We start from the raw sequence: 17,017 nt of genomic DNA, 5'->3' as shown, positions 1-17,017 counted from the left end.
AGGAGAGTGAATTTGTGTGGGGGGGTGGAGGGTGAGAAAACCTGGATTTGTGCTGGAAATGGCCCAACTTGATGATCACTTTAGATAAGCTATTACCAGCAGGACAGTGGGGTGGGAGGAGGTATTGTTTCATATTCTCTGTGTGTATATAAAGTCTGCTGCAGTTTCCACGGTATGCATCCGATGAAGTGAGCTGTAGCTCACGAAAGCTCATGCTCAAATAAATTGGCTAGTGTCTAAGGCGCCACCAGTACTCCTTTTCTTTTTGCGAATACAGACTAACATGGCTGTTACTCTGAAACTTATAGTGGGAATGTCAACCCACATTAAGAAAAAGTTTGTATGGTGGAGTCCTTGAGCCAAACACACTGAGTTTAGCATGGCTTCACTAAATAGTTAACTTCACTTGGACACTACCAATCTGGGAAATGTGCTCTAGAATAAGAAAAGAGTAGTGAATGCCATTAAGTGTTTAAACAGCCCCACCCTGCAATGTCAGATATCTCAGTGCGTTAATCATGAACACAGACAGACTCCAGTGCCAGCTGTGAAAAGAGACATCCTGCCTCAGGACTAGTCACTGAAGACAAAGTCGGTAATGGATTATTGACACTGTATTGCAGTGCGAATAAGGAGAATGGAGAAACTAAAAGCAAAGTAATGTGCCTTCTATATTTCCATGTTTGACTCTGAGAATGAGAGACAGACCAGAAGAGAGGCAAATGAGATCTAGGAGTGTTTTAAGTACATAGAATTGCTACTTATTGGTCAGGTGGTTCAGTGAAGGGTTTCATTTATGTTGGTAATTTTTTTGGTAGACCTTGTTTAATGTTTTAAAATGTCTTTATTTAAGGAAGAGTCATTAATTCCACTAAACTGTAAATGGGGGAAATGGTCACCTCTTTTAGGCATATTTTATTCTGCTTTAAAGATTTTTCCCCCTGTCTACAGTTATTTAAATATGTGAGATATTTAAGGCCAGGATGGGATCCCTTACCACGCTGGCAGTTATTCACTCAAGTAGTCCTGTTAAAGTAAGTCATGAGACTGTCTATGTAACTGCTCACTAGTGAGAGTAAGAGATCATAATCTAGTCCTTAGGGATGTCTCCTCCACTCTCATTGCTGTCAGTGATGTTAATGAGAGTTCTGTTCACAGATCAAGAGGATAATACAGAACAAGTTAATACTTAGAAAAGTGCATAAAAACCCCAGAACTGTATTCTTCATTTGGATGCTCATATACAGCTGTGAATGGGATGACTCCTATAGCAATTCCTTGATTTCAATGGGATGCATCCAAGGGCAAAGTGTGTCCTTTAATTTTTTTACTGACCAAGTAGCATGCAGCAGATCATCAGTTGGTGGAAATTGCCAAAATTCCAGCCCACCAGCTGAGGATTTGCACTTGTGTGTGATGTGGAAAGGATGCAAGTCTTTTGCTGGGAGACAGAGGTTTGGGGTTATTTTTCATACCTGATAACTAGACTTAGATGCAGTATCTGGGTTTTAGCATATTTCTTTGCTTTTACCTAGTTTAAAAGCAGAACTGACTGGGATGTGAGGGACCAAATTCTGCTCTCAGTTATAATGGTGTAAATCTAGAATAACTCCACTGACTTCAATAAAGTTACTTGGGATTTACACCAGTGTAAGTGTGAGCAAAATCTGGTCCAAGACATTCAGATGATTTGCCTGGCTATAGACTATTGGCTGGCTTTGTTTTGTTTATGAAGAAAGGAAAGCTGTATTAAATTTGCTTGGTCTGCTTTTCTAACTGAAGCATTATAGGCAGATGTAAGTTAAAACAGGGATTGTACTAGCCTAGATGAGTTTTAGAACAACTGAGTAATTTTTTTTTAATTGTTATGGTATTAAATTTGTTTTTAAAACTGAGAGAGGCACCCAGTATTCGAGTCTGAGTCATCTCTTGCTTAATGGGACTGGTCGAAGCCCAGTGAAGTCAATGAGAATATTTCCATTGATTTCACTGAGCTGTGTATCAGGCCGCATATTAAAGAACGTACAATATTAGAGTAGAGCAGATTTTGAGAGACTCTGAACTGTCTAGTTGTTTTGGGATTATTGCAGAAGAAGGTGATAGTAGTTTGTTTTCATGTATTTCATGATGATGATGAGCAAGTGGTAGCCGATTTATAGGAAACGATGCCTGTAGGGCTCTCCATGTCATCTGTCTCAAATAACTATGTGTCATAGTTCAGGGCAACTGTCCCTGTGGTCCCTCGAGGGCACCTCTGTGTCTCCTGGCTCGTCGGTGTTGAGCTGCCTTTCTCTGCAAACCTCAAGCAGTGAACTTTCTTTAGCTGTTGATAATTTATTTTCCCATTTCTTTTTTTTGCTAGTCTTTTCCTGAAAAGACTGAGACATCTGTTTTTCTTTGTGCTTTTTCCTTCTACAGTATTTGCTTTCACTGCTGTTGGCACTTACTGCAAATCACAATCATAGACCCCACCACTGCCACCATGTATGTCACAGTTCGGGGCAATTGCACCTGTATTCCCACCCCCTCCCTTAAAGGTCCACGCTAAGCTCCCCAGTTGTCACCTCTCTTGTGCAGACACCCACAGTTTTCTCCTTTGTGACTGGGGTTTTTCCTGGCTGACAATTCCTTGCTTATGTAACCCACACACCTCATGGGTGTGGTGCACTAAGCTCCAGAGGTCCCAGGTTTGATTCCGCCTGCCGATGACTGGGGTCTGTTGGTGTTACAAGTGGGGACTTGTCCTGGATTTCAACTGGGAAGTCTCTGAAGCTTAGGACACGCTTCCTCAGCTAGGGGAAGTATGTAATCCACACACCTCCTGTAATGGCACCAAGATCACATAGAGAGAGCGATTAAGGAGTCTGTTCTACAGCCTTAGCTAAGAGCCATATGGCTTTTAGCTCATGCAGTAGATGCTCATGCACTAAGCTCCAGAGGTACCAGGTTCGATTCTGCCCACTGACGACCAGGGTCTGTTGGTCTAACACTGTGATACCCCCAGCAAATCAGACTGTCTAAAAGGTGAGTGTCTGTACTTTGCTTTCTTTCCAGAGGCTATGAACAGCTGTAATTGCCAGCAGTTACAAGTTACCACACAGCCTTTTATAAGCAAGCACATTTATTCTTAAGGTGAAAGCATTGCAGAGAAAACATATTAAAACAATAAGAACCTGCACACCTGCTAAAAAGCTTACCAGAGATCACCTCCTATCTCCAACAAGGGCTCTGGTACAGTCAGTCCTTCAGACCCCACAAAGGGATGTTTCTGTGGTTACAAGTTCATAAGAGCCTTAGCTCAGAATTAGCACACCCATGAATAGTTCAGTCTCTCTTTATACAGCTTGAGCCTTTGATCTTGAGTGTCCGGGAACATGTAATCATGGTCCCCTCCTCCGAGTGAAGCTTCAAAAGGCTGCAATTTTGCATCACCAAAGTGGGGAATTAGCAATCACTTCCCCCTAGAGTTTCTCCAGACAAACCATTTGACAATGTTTGTCCCAAAAATCCATTCTTCTTTTACACATTGTTCAGTACAGTCTTTCGAAGTTCAGAACAGTTCCCAGGATTCACATCCCATTTCTCCACAAGAGAGAAGTTACATTCAATCTTGGCCCACAGTAATATATAAACCATTCATTTAATTCAATGGACTTAAAACAAACTGAATTCAATAAGGTGTCCCAAAGATATTACTGGGAATTACCGTATCTGTCACACTAGAAACAGACAGAGTTACTGCACTTGGTAGTTTTCTTATGACTTCCTAGAAACTTCCAACATGATGGAAGATGGGAATCCAGTTAAAAACATATTAGAGCCAAATACTAACATCCTTGCTCCAAGACAATGTCAACTTTGCTTGCATCAAGGCCTCAGGATCTGACCCTCAGGTTGTAACTCCTGACATGTCAGCATAATTTTATACACAAAATAATACCTAGGGGCTGCTTTATGAGTCACTATAGCAAGATGAATCAGAAGTAAAGAAGAAATCAACTTCTTTGACCAAGTTCTGCCTTCAGTTTTGACACCAGCTGAGGGGAGACTTTGACCCTTTGAGGTTTGGGGATTCAGATGCATCCTGTCTATTTGGAATTTTATTGACATACACATTCTGGCTGTCTTGCATGGTGGTATTTTCACTCTGCAAGCAAATGCAAATGCTGGAGATATTTGTGAGATGTTGGTCATAATTAACCAGAGCTGACCAACACATTCTGAGCCCATTTGTACCCCTGCACGTCTGGAGTAATTCCACTGAAATTTGTAGTTACTCCAGATTTACACCAATGTAGCAGACAGCAGAAGTTGGTCCAATAAAAATAAGTGATGCAATTTATGTTTAGTAATAGGCAATGACTAATCTTTCTTTAGCTTGAAATGTTAAACTTTCTAACTAAAAATTGTATAGAATTAAAACAAACAGATACAACCACTGCCATCCCTATATCTTGAAGATTGTAAGCCCTTCAGGGCAAAGATTCCCTGTATTTCACATATAGAAACAAACAGAACAGTGGGGAGGGAGCAGGAACTTCCTGAATCCCCCTCAGCTAGTTCTGTGACCTCACCAGGAAATGTTTGGCTAACTTGGCATTAGCACTAAACTGGGCAAGGTTTCAGGTTTCGTTTTGTCAACATTCAGTGAAGTGAGAAACCCCACAGGAGTCTCAAGTCAGTTCTAGTTATTCAAAGGGGTAAGGAAATAGACACAGGCTATTAACACTAAACTGGGTGACCGTTTCAGGGGTCTGAAGTCTCCACATCAGTGTAAGTTACATTGTTATTTAGCTACTTACACCCACTTATACTCAGCTGACACATGACATGTAACTTGTGTAACATTTATGTCTATACTGCATTTGGCCTATTTCTTGTCTCGCAGACATTCATAGAAAGTACAAAGCTCCAGTTCTTGGTGAGATCCTTAAGTGGCACAATGTGATGAGTAGCAGATAATTAGGGTGAGGGAATTCTAGTTACAATGAGTGCAACAGGGAAGTTGCTGTAAAGAAGTATTAGAAGGGATCCATTGCTATCTTTCCTTGTATTGTCAATCTGCATACCACTCATTGCTGTGGGAGTTTGGGATATAACAGCCTTACAGTGAAAGCTCTCAAAGGTTAGTTTTCATGCACACCTCTCATTTCCGCTAGATGGTGCTGCAGAATAATTTTGCTGTGGGATTGTGAAAATGTAAGCTGTTCCAATAGTTGGTGGTTGTTACATTTGTGGCGTAATGGTTTGATGTGGTTATAGTAACCGATGCTGTTGAGATTTACTCCTTTCCATTTACAAGCTTGTATAAATGAGACAGAGTGAAATTCACCCCTGTGGAAAGGCTTGCATCACTTAAGCCCTCAACATAGGGCTTCAATAATGTGTAGCAAGCATCTGCTGCTGGCCCTCTCCACAAGAGGGAATTTCATCTGTCGAGAGCACTTTTTGTGCACACTGAGCATGAAAAAAACACGGCACAAACTGAAAGAGTGCTTTTCAGCGTGAGCAGCCAGTCTTAATCACCAAATGAGCGACCCTTGTAGACAAGTATTCATAGAGTAGGGCACCATCATTATATTCAGCACTTACTAGCGCACTTGTCTCAACAGAGAGCCCAAAGGCTGAGTGAATATGGAGGTAAAAGTACTTCTACACCCACAAATATGGCCCCACTTGCATGAAATAGAGGCTCATTGGTGGGGTACTGTGAAGAAGCGTGCGGTGCTGCTGCCCTTGGCATACACGTATATGTAGGGAAATCTGCCTGGATCAACTTCTTATGCTGGTTTTCTTTTCCCTGTCCTGGTCTCTGCTGCTTTGTTTTGAATTTTGTTTCTCTCATAAACAGTTGAAGAAAAAAAATCAAACTAGTGTTTTCAGCATTAACCTGGATTCCCTCCAACAGACAGTTAGTGACGGAATGTTACTCAAACCCACATGTTCCCAAACTGACACCTTGAACCACATGACATGTCCAAGCTGATCACAGAACCACAAGGTGGCATTTCCAGGCTCAAGCATTGGGAACACGAGCAGGGTTTAACTTGTCAGTGACTCCATTGTGAGTGGAGAAGGATTCATAATCCTGAACACCATGCTGGAGCCTGGCGATTTTCCTTATAATGACCCTGGAGCCGGAGCTCAAGTTACATGGTTCTTTGGAATTTAGCAGGGGACTTTCCCATTTATCCACTTGAAGTAAAACTGCCACAAAGTCACATAATACTGAGAATCTAGGTGGCTAGGCAGATTATGTTCAGAACTGGTAGATTTCACCCACCTGTGCAGGGGTCAGAGGAACACCTATACACCTCTGAAGTCCTTTTTTTTTTCCCTTTCAAGAAAAACCCCCAAGATTTCATTCAAAGATCAGTATCAGTATAAAAAAGAGTTTTCTCTCTCTCTCTCTCTCTCTGTGTATGTATATATTTGCAAAGTTTCTTGCACACTTGTCATTTTTGCACACCAGTAATCATGATGCATTTGTCACATGATGTATTTCTGTTGCAACAGGCTGTGATGCAATAAATCCCATGTTATGACTTCATTCAGGATCGAGCAGAAGGGCAAGGTGGATGAGAGGGAAAAAGCCCTAACAAACACCAAAAAAAAAAAAAGTGCAATAATTGTAAGGTGAAAACATTGGCCAAATCAAGGACCTGATTCTCAACTGGTGTCAGTTGGGGAGGGATAATTGCATTGAGTTCAATGGAGCTACACTGATTTTCATCAGCTGGGGATCTAGCCTAAATTACTTATTCAGTTTATGTTCTCAGTTCCAATTTGACTTCTGTGTGAAAGTCACCCTTTCAGACTGGCCTTTTCAAGCCGCACCTTTGTAAATGTCAAATATGAAGCCAAATACATTTTTCCTGCTAAGTCACTGTCATTGCTGCTTTCAGAGGACAAGGGACAGCATCTCTAGGGGCACTAGACTCTCTGAAATGTTTGATCTTTTCAGTGAGTTCCTTCCTGATTGTTTATTTGTTTTTATTTTGAATGAACGTAGCAGCCCTATTGGAGGCTGCCTGCTCTTACTCTGCGGACAGAACTCCTGTGACAATGGCATTTTCCCACTAATGTGCCTGAACCCTGACTTGGAGGGTTGCTAGAAGATCCTAGTTTCCTTTCCATGGCCCATTCCTATCTGCACCCCACTTCAGAGGCTGCCAACCAAGGCACCCGTTGTGGTGGTAGTTTCCATGAAGTGGACACTTGTCCACTAGGAACTGGAATGAGGCCATCACACCCATTTTACCAAAGGCCACCTAACTGTCATTAGGCGGTAACAAACATCAGTCACTACTGACCTGAGCTGGGTTTGAAATGGTAGTCTGCTGGAGAAAGGCAGCTCTCGATCTCATTTTTAGTTCCATAGTCCATCCAGGATCCTTGCGTACCTTTGTGGCTGTTTTTGAGGTAATGTTGAGATACTGTTCAAAATATGTCATTCAAATTATTGTAGTGAAGCTGGGCCATTTAGAAGTAGAAGCTGAAGGTGTCTGTGTCTATATCCAGATCTATCACAATTGATGGTCAAAGATTTATAATACAGAGAGTTTGGAAGAATATAGAAGTAGAAGTGGAAGATGGCACAGTGCGTTAACTGTGTGGAGATGGTGCAAGCCTACTGGAGTCTTGGTTTTTTGATTGCCCATGCTGAAACTATGCAGGCAAGGGCTATGCAAATATCTTTTTATCAAATTTGCCCATATAGCTCAATGTTCTTGTCGACTATGTCCCCTCCCAACTACCTAGTCCTTTACAGCTCAGGGTTTCTGATAGCACTAACTTAACGACTCCAGAATGTCACTGTCTGCAATAATACATAACTGAACAAGCATTATTGGAAACCCTAGACTGTGGGAGAAGTGGTCAGCAAAAGCATCCCTCTCTCTGACAAAGTGGCCCGTAGAATGAAAATGTTGAAGATACCATTAAATTAGGCTTGTCCATGTTGCATCTTAAGGTGAAGAACTTTTGGATTCTGATGCACATTGTGGCATTGTCTAAGATACATGCTTTTAGAGTGATGTCAGTCTCAGAGCAAATGGCTGTAATGATTGCAGATACCACACCCCCTGCAGCTGATGTTAGTTTATTTTAGGAGATCATTTCTTCAGGAATTATCAGAGACCAGGAAGAGAGTTGCTATGTGCATTCTTCATGACAAAAAAGTAAAATAACCCTTTCTAAAGTGAAAATTAGCATCCATTCCTCACCTCTCTGTCACGTCATCCTTTTTACTGTCTCATAATATGGTCGTTTGAGCAGGGCAGGTGGGAAGCACTATGTTTATTACTTATATTTTTGACTGTGTCACTGACTAATTGTGTGACTATTCAGTTAGCCTCTCTGTTCCTCACTTTTGCCATCTGTAAAGAGCTGTTAATATCTACTCTTGTAAAGTACTATGAAATCCTCAGGAAAGAAGCACAATGTAAGTTGGTGTAATATGAGAACAAGGGGTCACTCAATGATTTAAAGAGAATACATATGGAACAAACTAAAGGAAATCTCTCTTCCTGCAGAGCATGGTGAATATGTGGAATTCTATTCACTGCTCTAGGAGATCAATGAGTCACATATTGTGGATGGATTGTTTTTAAAGGTCTGGGTGATTTCATGACATCATTTGTAACTGTGCATGCTGAAGAATGCTTTAGGATATAAATATAACTGTTGACATCTGGAAGGGATTTAAATCCTACCCTCACTGATGCCATTAATCCCCATTAAATCCTACCCTCACTGATGCCCATACAAGTATTTTAATGGACTTTAGTGGGAGTTGGTTAATGTCTATACACACACTGCAGAATTGCTAGGTGGATGGGTTCTTTCACTCTTTCTAAAGCATTATGTACTGGTCATTGCTGAAGGGATGATACAAGGTTGGATGAACCAATAGTCATATTTATTCAGTCCACAAATCCCATATGTATATTTTAGGGATTGCAGTGTGGGGAAGAGGGAACTAACTCTTCAAAAATATCTTTTTGAGTTGCTGGATAAACTAGGTGGCTTGAATTATATATTGTCTGTCTTTCTTGATTTATAGGGCTAGGATATGAATTATTTTACTGTATGTTTGTATACAGGAGACACATTATTCATTTCTCCACTTATCTTTTTCATATAACATGTTATATCCTGTTTAGAGTTGCTTCATTTTTGCATCTTATTTAACCCCTTCTCCCCCCAATAAAACACACATTGAATTCCAAAAGACAATGTTTTGGTACTGATCCTTTGCAAGTAGGATCATTCAGGATTTTTCTCTTTGAACTGGTAAATGTAGCTGAGCAAAAAGTGGAATTTCCATCCTGTGGGAAATTCCAATATTTCAACATTTCTTTTTGTCCCGAATTGGATTGAAAAATTGAAAAGTTTGTGGAACAAAAAGTTCTGAAATAGACATTCCTGAATTGAAACGTTTAGTTTTGGTTTGAACTGAATTGATACGATTTGCTTTGAGTCAGTTGAGGTTTGACATTAGACTGCATGTGCCTTCAGAGGCACAATGCTTCGTAGAAATTGTCGTTTGGATGCCTCTGGCACCCATGTGCCCCTGTAAGCCGGGCTTCCTGGCTGTTTTTCATCTACAGTGGTTTTTAAACTAGTTTTGATTCCAGCCATACTGCTAACAAATATCTGAATGTCCCTGCCTCAGAACAGCTGTTGATAAATGCCATGGAAACAGTGTTTGTTTGGTTCACTATCCTGTTTCCATCATTTACACAGGCTGATTCATTCTTGAGAACAGCAAATTCTTTTGAGTTTGACCCCTGCAAGGCAGGTTGTTTTTAAAAGGAGGTTGTTAGGTGATGATTACCAATGCAGAAAGACGTAGGTTTGGGGCTGTGGTTTTACAATGCTCATTTTATAAAGCCTTTGTTTGAACAGCTTTTTTTAGCAGTGTAGTATGGAGGTGACAGCTTTGAATAATGGCACGTGGTTGTCTATGATAGAATGGGGAGATGGGAAAAGCTTCTTTCCAGAATCTTCAGGTGACCTGGAGCATTTAGGGTTTCAGTCTGCTTTGAAACTGCTTTGGGCAGCTTGCAACAATTTTTTTCCTCTTATGAGTGTTTGTATTTCCTTTCTCTGTCAGTAACTGGAAGCAGAATGGCTGCATTTCCACAAAAGAGGCTGATTTCAAGCCAAATTTAATAGGCTTCTGAGAGTTGGATAAGTTCTGGATGAAGTACCTTAACTTTTGACTGCTTATCAGCATCTAACTGCAGAACTTACTGGTTTTCTTTCTACTTTAACTCTGACATGATTGTGGCACCAGCTATTTATCTATGCTGAGGGGAGAGAGCTCTCCCACCACACAATTAAACCACTCCAATGAGAGGCGGTAGCTATGTCAGTAGGAGATGCTCTCCCGCCGACATAGCGCTATCCACACCGGTGTTCCTGTTGGTGAAACAGGGTGTTTTTTCACACCCCTGACCCACAAAATTTTGCTGACAAAAGTGTTAGCGTAGACAAAGCCTGAGAGATCAGGCATGCTTCCTGTGAGACTGAGCTGTGCAGGGGAGAGAGAAGGGCTCCATCAACCCAGTGGAGGCAGGTGGGAGTATTTGAAAGGCACCAGTTTCTCATACACTTCACTCATTACCATAGTATTGTGAACACTTTCATAATGCACAACGCCTCCTGAGCTCTGGGCAGTGTCATTTACTCCACCTTTAAATCTCTCTGCCTTAAGAACTTATGGACCTCAACACCATAGAATCTGGGAACCTCACAAACCTGAATGAATTCATTCTCACTACACCCCTGTGAGGTGGGGACATTGTATTATCCCCCATTTTACAGATGGAGAACTGGGGCATGGAGAGACTAAGGCCAAGATCTTTGAAAGATATTTAGGCACCTCACTTCCTTTGATTTGAATGGGAGGGCCTGGGTCTAAGTGGCTTGCCCAAAGTCACAAAGGCTGTGTGCAGCAGAGCTCAGACGAAAACCCAGCTTATATCTACTGAGTCTCAGGCCAGCCACTTAACCACTAGGCCATTCTTCCTCCTAAGTCTTTGCATCCTACCTGGAAAGATTTAATAGTTGCTGCACTTAGTACAGCTATCCTGGTGCACAAGAGGGCAGGGCCCACACTCCCACCCAGATACTAGCCACTAAAGGTTCATCTACACAGCAAGTGGCAGCCCATGGCAGCAAGATTCAGGACTTGGGTCGGCAGACTCAGGATCACACTATGGCATTAAAACTGGCTGTGCAGATGTTGTGACTCAGCCTGGAGCTGGGGCTCTGAAGCTCACGCTGTGACATTCCCCAGGGTGCAAACTGGACCGTTGTGTCCACTCAGTTCTCCAACCTGGAGTGCATTTTACACTACTTTGCCATGAGAGTAACCGTTCCTGGTCTGCTCTCACACAGCCTCCTGCAGGTAATTACTCCCAGCTCTGCTGTATGAGTGCTACTGCCAGTCACTCATAAATCACACTGCAGAGTAACACCAGCAAATTCCCAGTCTGAGACTTTCCCCTGAAATGTGTGTTTTGTACTGCCCAGCCCTTTCCTGGACAACACAAGCTCATATAAAGTCTGTCATTTTATTAATAGGAAACGATATGCACAAATCCTGTTATCTCAAATGGAGTTTCCCTAATGCTTTAATCCAAGCACACTGGTTTAGATAAAACAATGAAATAAATTTATTAACTATAGAATGATAGATTTTAAGTGATTACAAGTAATGAGGCATACAAGTCAGAATTGGTTACAAAGAAACAAAAGGTAAAACGCAACTAAAACCTAAATTAACAAGCTAAGTGATTTCAAAGAAAAAGTCTCTCACCATGTGTTCTAGCAGTCTTACTGGCTGAATTCCTTTCTGGCAGGATCCCTCCCCCAGTCCAATGATGCTTCCTTTGTTCTTCAAGTGTTGTTGATGCTGTGAGTAGAGATGAAGGGAGAGATCTTTTGGGGCATCTGTTCCCCTTTATTATAGTTCTTTTTTTCTTTGAAAATCATCTCCAGCTGAGGTTCAGGAGACAAGAAGTCTGTGGGGATAGGAATCTCCAGCTGTTTCTGTGCTAAAATATACATTTCTTGCTCACAACCTTTTTCCTGCCAAAGAACAGCTGCTTAACCAGTTGACAGGCCATTTGATTTTGTTGACACCTGGCCGAGGTGTCAGTTTGCCTTTTCTCTTTGAGGAACTGGTTTGTGCCTGCTTTTCTAAACTTGGAACGTGTCTCAGTAACATTATACAGTAGAATATTATAACTTTAGATACAATGTTGCCACACATTTTACTGGGACAATAATGACCAGCAAATTATGAGTTTTCAAACGATACCTCACAAGGCATACTTTGTACAAAATTTATCATAGTCTTTTAAAAGGGGTGAACATAAGGATACAGACTGTCACATGCCCTCTCCTACCCCCCCCCCCCCGAGGCTTCAGAGCCAGGGGTCCAGTCTGAGCTGCAACATCTACACAACTATTTTTAGTGCAGCAGCACAGGCCCGAGTCCATCAACCTGGGCTCTGAGCCTCACTGCTGCTCCCAATGTAGACATACCCTAACATGACACCACCCAGGTGCCCGATTCAAGCCTGCAGCTCAGGCTGTGTCTTCACTGACACAAGGGTGGGTTTTTTACAGCAAGGTAACAAACACCCAATAAGAAAAGGAGTACTTGTGGCACCTTAGAGACTAACCAATTTATTAGAGCATAAGCTTTTGTGAGCTACAGCTCACTTCATCAGATGCATATCGTGGAAACTGCAGCAGACTTTATATATACACAGAGAATATGAAACAATACCTCCTCCCACCCCACTGTCCTGCTGGTAATAGCTTATCTAAAGTGATCATCAGGTGGGCCATTTCCAGCACAAATCCAGGTTTTCTCACCCTCCACCCCCCCCCACAAATTCACTCTCCTGCTGGTGATAGCCCATCCAAAGTGACAACTCTTTACACAATGTGCATGACAATCAAGTTGGGCTATTTCCTGCACAAATCCAGGTTTTCTCACATCCCCCCCACCCCCATACACACACAAACTCACTCTCCTGCTGGTAATAGCTCATCCAAACTGACCACTCTTCAAGTTTAAATCCAAGTTAAACCAGAACATCTGGGGGGGGGGTAGGAAAAAACAAGAGGAAACAGGCTACCTTGCATAATGACTTAGTCACTCCCAGTCTCTATTTAAGCCTAAATTAATAGTATCCAATTTGCAAATGAATTCAAATTCAGCAGTTTCTCGCTGGAGTCTGGATTTGAAGTTTTTTTGTTTTAAGATAGCAACCTTCATGTCTGTGATTGCGTGACCAGAGAGATTGAAGTGTTCTCCGACTGGTTTATGAATGTTATAATTCTTGACATCTGATTTGTGTCCATTTATTCTTTTACGTAGAGACTGTCCAGTTTGACCAATGTACATGGCAGAGGGGCATTGCTGGCACATGATGGCATATATCACATTGGTGGATGTGCAGGTGAACGAGCCTCTGATAGTGTGGCTGATGTTATTAGGCCCTGTGATGGTGTCCCCTGAATAGATATGTGGGCACAATTGGCAACGGGCTTTGTTGCAAGGATAAGTTCCTGGGTTAGTGGTTCTGTTGTGTGGTATGTGGTTGTTGGTGAGTATTTGCTTCAGGTTGCGGGGCTGTCTGTAGGCAAGGACTGGCCTGTCTCCCAAGATTTGTGAGAGTGTTGGGTCATCCTTTAGGATAGGTTGTAGATCCTTAATGCGTTGGAGGGGTTTTAGTTGGGGGCTGAAGGTGACGGCTAGTGGCGTTCTGTTATTTTCTTTGTTAGGCCTGTCCTGTAGTAGGTAACTTCTGGGAACTCTTCTGGCTCTATCAATCTGTTTCTTTACTTCTGCAGGTGGGTATTGTAGTTGTAAGAAAGCTTGACAGAGATCTTGTAGGTGTTTGTCTCTGTCTGAGGGGTTGGAGTAAATGCATTGTATCGCAGAGCTTGGCTGTAGACGATGGATCGTGTGGTGTGGTCAGGGTGAAAGCTGGAGGCATGCAGGTAGGAATAGCGGTCAGTAGGTTTCCGGTATAGGGTGGTGTTTATGTGACCATTGTTTATTAGCACTGTAGTGTCCAGGAAGTGGATCTCTTGTGTGGACTGGACCAGGCTGAGGTTGGTGGTGGGATGGAAATTGTTGAAATCATGGTGGAATTCCTCAAGGGCTTCTTTTCCATGGGTCCAGATGATGAAGATGTCATCAATATAGCGCAAGTAGAGTAGGGGCTTTAGGGGACGAGAGCTGAGGAAGCGTTGTTCTAAATCAGCCATAAAAATGTTGGCATACTGTGGGGTCATGCGGGTACCCATAGCAGTGCCGCTGATCTGAAGGTATACATTGTCCCCAAATGTGAAATAGTTATGGGTAAGGACAAAGTCACAAAGTTCAGCCACCAGGTTAGCCGTGACATTATCGGGGATAGTGTTCTTGACGGCTTGTAGTCCATCTTTGTGTGGAATGTTGGTGTAGAGGGCTTCTACAGCCATAGTGGCCAGGATGGTGTTATCAGGAAGATCACCGATGGATTGAAGTTTCCTCAGGAAGTCAGTGGTGTCTCGAAGGTAGCTGGGAGTGCTGGTAGCGTAGGGCCTGAGGAGGGAGTCTACATAGCCAGACAATCCTGCTGTCAGGGTGCCAATGCCTGAGATGATGGGGCGCCCAGGATTTCCAGGTTTATGGATCTTGGGTAGTAGATAGAATATTCCAGGTCGGGGTTCCAGGGGTGTGTCTGTGCGGATTTGATCTTATGCTTTTTCAGGAAGTTTCTTGAGCAAATGCTGTAGTTGCTTTTGGTAACTCTCAGTGGGATCAGAGGGTAATGGCTTGTAGAAACTCGTGTTGGAGAGCTGCCGAGCAGCCTCTTGTTCATATTCCGACCTATTCATGATGACAACAGCACCTCCTTTGTCAGCCTTTTTGATTATGATGTCAGAGTTGTTTCTGAGGCTGTGGATGGCATTGCGTTCCGCATGGCTGAGGTTATGGGGCAAGTGATGCTGCTTTTCCACAATTTCAGCCCGTGCACGTCGGCGGAAGCACTCTATGTAGAAGTCCAGTCTGCTGTTTCGACCTTCAGGAGGAGTCCACCTAGAATCCCTCTTTCTGTAGTGTTGGTAGGGAGACCTCTGTGGATTAGTATGCTGTTCAGAGGTATTTTGGAAATATTCCTTGAGTTGGAGACGTCGAAAATAGGATTCTAGGTCACCACAGAACTGTATCATGTTCGTGGGGGTGGAGGGGCAGAAGGAGAGGCCCCGAGATAGAACAGCAGACTCCCTCCTCAGGTCAGTTTGGATGAGCTATTACCAGCAGGAGAGTGAGTTTGTGTGTGTATGGGGGTGGGGGGGATGTGAGAAAACCTGGATTTGTGCAGGAAATAGCCCAACTTGATTGTCATGCACATTGTGTAAAGAGTTGTCACTTTGGATGGGCTATCACCAGCAGGAGAGTGAATTTGTGGGGGGGGGTGGAGGGTGAGAAAACCTGGATTTGTGCTGGAAATGGCCCACCTGATGATCACTTTAGATAAGCTATTACCAGCAGGACAGTGGGGTGGGAGGAGGTATTGTTTCATATTCTCTGTGTATATATAAAGTCTGCTGCAGTTTCCACGATATGCATCTGATGAAGTGAGCTGTAGCTCACGAAAGCTTATGCTCTAATAAATTGGTTAGTCTCTAAGGTGCCACAAGTACTCCTTTTCTTTTTGCGAATACAGACTAACACGGCTGTTACTCTGAAACACCCAATAGTTATCTTGCTGTAAAATCCTAAATGGAGACCAGGCCCTTGCAGGTAGCTAGGTGTGGTCAGCACTACACTCTTATCTGTGGCTGATCTTGCCACGTTTACCTCACAGTAAAACTAGCGTGCCTTGTCTCCATTGTGCTTTTGTGTTTGGATAATGAATGCACATTAGTTATTCCCTGGTAAAAACACACCTTTTCCCCCTCAGTGAAGACATAGCCTCAGACAAAGACAGTGCCGCAGCCATAGCCTCAGTTGCATCTCATTCCCTGCTCCGGCACTCTCCAGTTCCAAGACCAGAATATGCCGGCTCCATGCATGGCTGGGCTGTAGTTGGAATGGTTCCCTACTCGCTCTCCCCTTATAACACATCTCTTCAGAAGAAGGTTGCAGTTAGTTCTTCATTTAGGGACTAATGTCATTCTTAATAAGTGAAGAATATACTAGCATTAACCAACCCTCTCCTATCCTGGCCTCCCAGAATAAAACACATGAATTCACACCATAGACTTTAGATCTGGGTTCTCAAACTGGGGGTTGGGACCCCTCAGGGGTCGCAAGGTTATTACATGGGGGGTCACGAACTGTCAGCCTCCACCCCAAACCCCGCTTTACATCCAGCATTTATAATGGTGTTAAATATATTAAAAAGTGTTTTTAATTTACAAGGGGGATCGCACTCAGAGGTTTGCTATGCGAAAGGCGTCACCAGTACAAAAGATTGAGAACTACTACTTTAGATACTGAAGCTGCAGACAGAAATTCCTGTGCATTTTACATGCACTACATTAGACAGAGGAAGAGATAGAGGGAAGATGTGATACAGACCAGTGTGCTTCAGTTTGAGCAATAGTTTCAGATTAAGTCTATATTGGCTCATTGTTTCCTTGTGCTCCCCCCTCTGCCTCTCTCTATACACTTAGATTGTAAGATTTTAGGGGCAAGGGCTGTCTTTTTGTTCTGTTTGTACAGTGTATGGCACAATGGGGCCCTGGTTTGTATAGCGGCTCCTAGGCACTAACACAATGCAAGTAATAATAATAATTAAAAGTAGTGTCATATGAAAGTAAAACTAAAGGCACCATCTGAGATTGGGGCCCTATTGTTCTAGACACTATACAAACACAGAACAAAGAGCTCACACTCTAAATAGACAGGACGAGGGGTGGGAGGCACAGAGAAGTGAACTGACTTGCCCAGTGCCAGCCAGCAGATCAGTGGCAGAGCCAGGACTAGAACTCA

The 17,017-nt window shown here is 42.8% G+C and overlaps 1 protein-coding gene across 1 annotated transcript in view; it reads left to right on the top strand.

Annotated features, from left to right (window-relative positions):
* Window positions 1-560: 560 nt before the first annotated feature.
* FER1L6 (fer-1 like family member 6) overlaps window positions 561-17,017 on the top strand; it is a 148,439-nt gene continuing 131,982 nt past the window's right edge. The window contains exon 1 of the mRNA XM_073329149.2: window positions 561-657. Coding sequence (XP_073185250.1) covers window positions 638-657 — 20 coding nt within the window. The 5' untranslated portion in view covers window positions 561-637. The remainder of the gene's footprint in view (window positions 658-17,017) is intronic.

This window comes from Lepidochelys kempii, chromosome 2 (assembly GCF_965140285.1).
Source record: "Lepidochelys kempii isolate rLepKem1 chromosome 2, rLepKem1.hap1, whole genome shotgun sequence".
Classification (NCBI taxonomy): domain Eukaryota; kingdom Metazoa; phylum Chordata; order Testudines; family Cheloniidae; genus Lepidochelys; species Lepidochelys kempii.
This window is presented reverse-complemented; position numbering and strand designations above follow the sequence as displayed.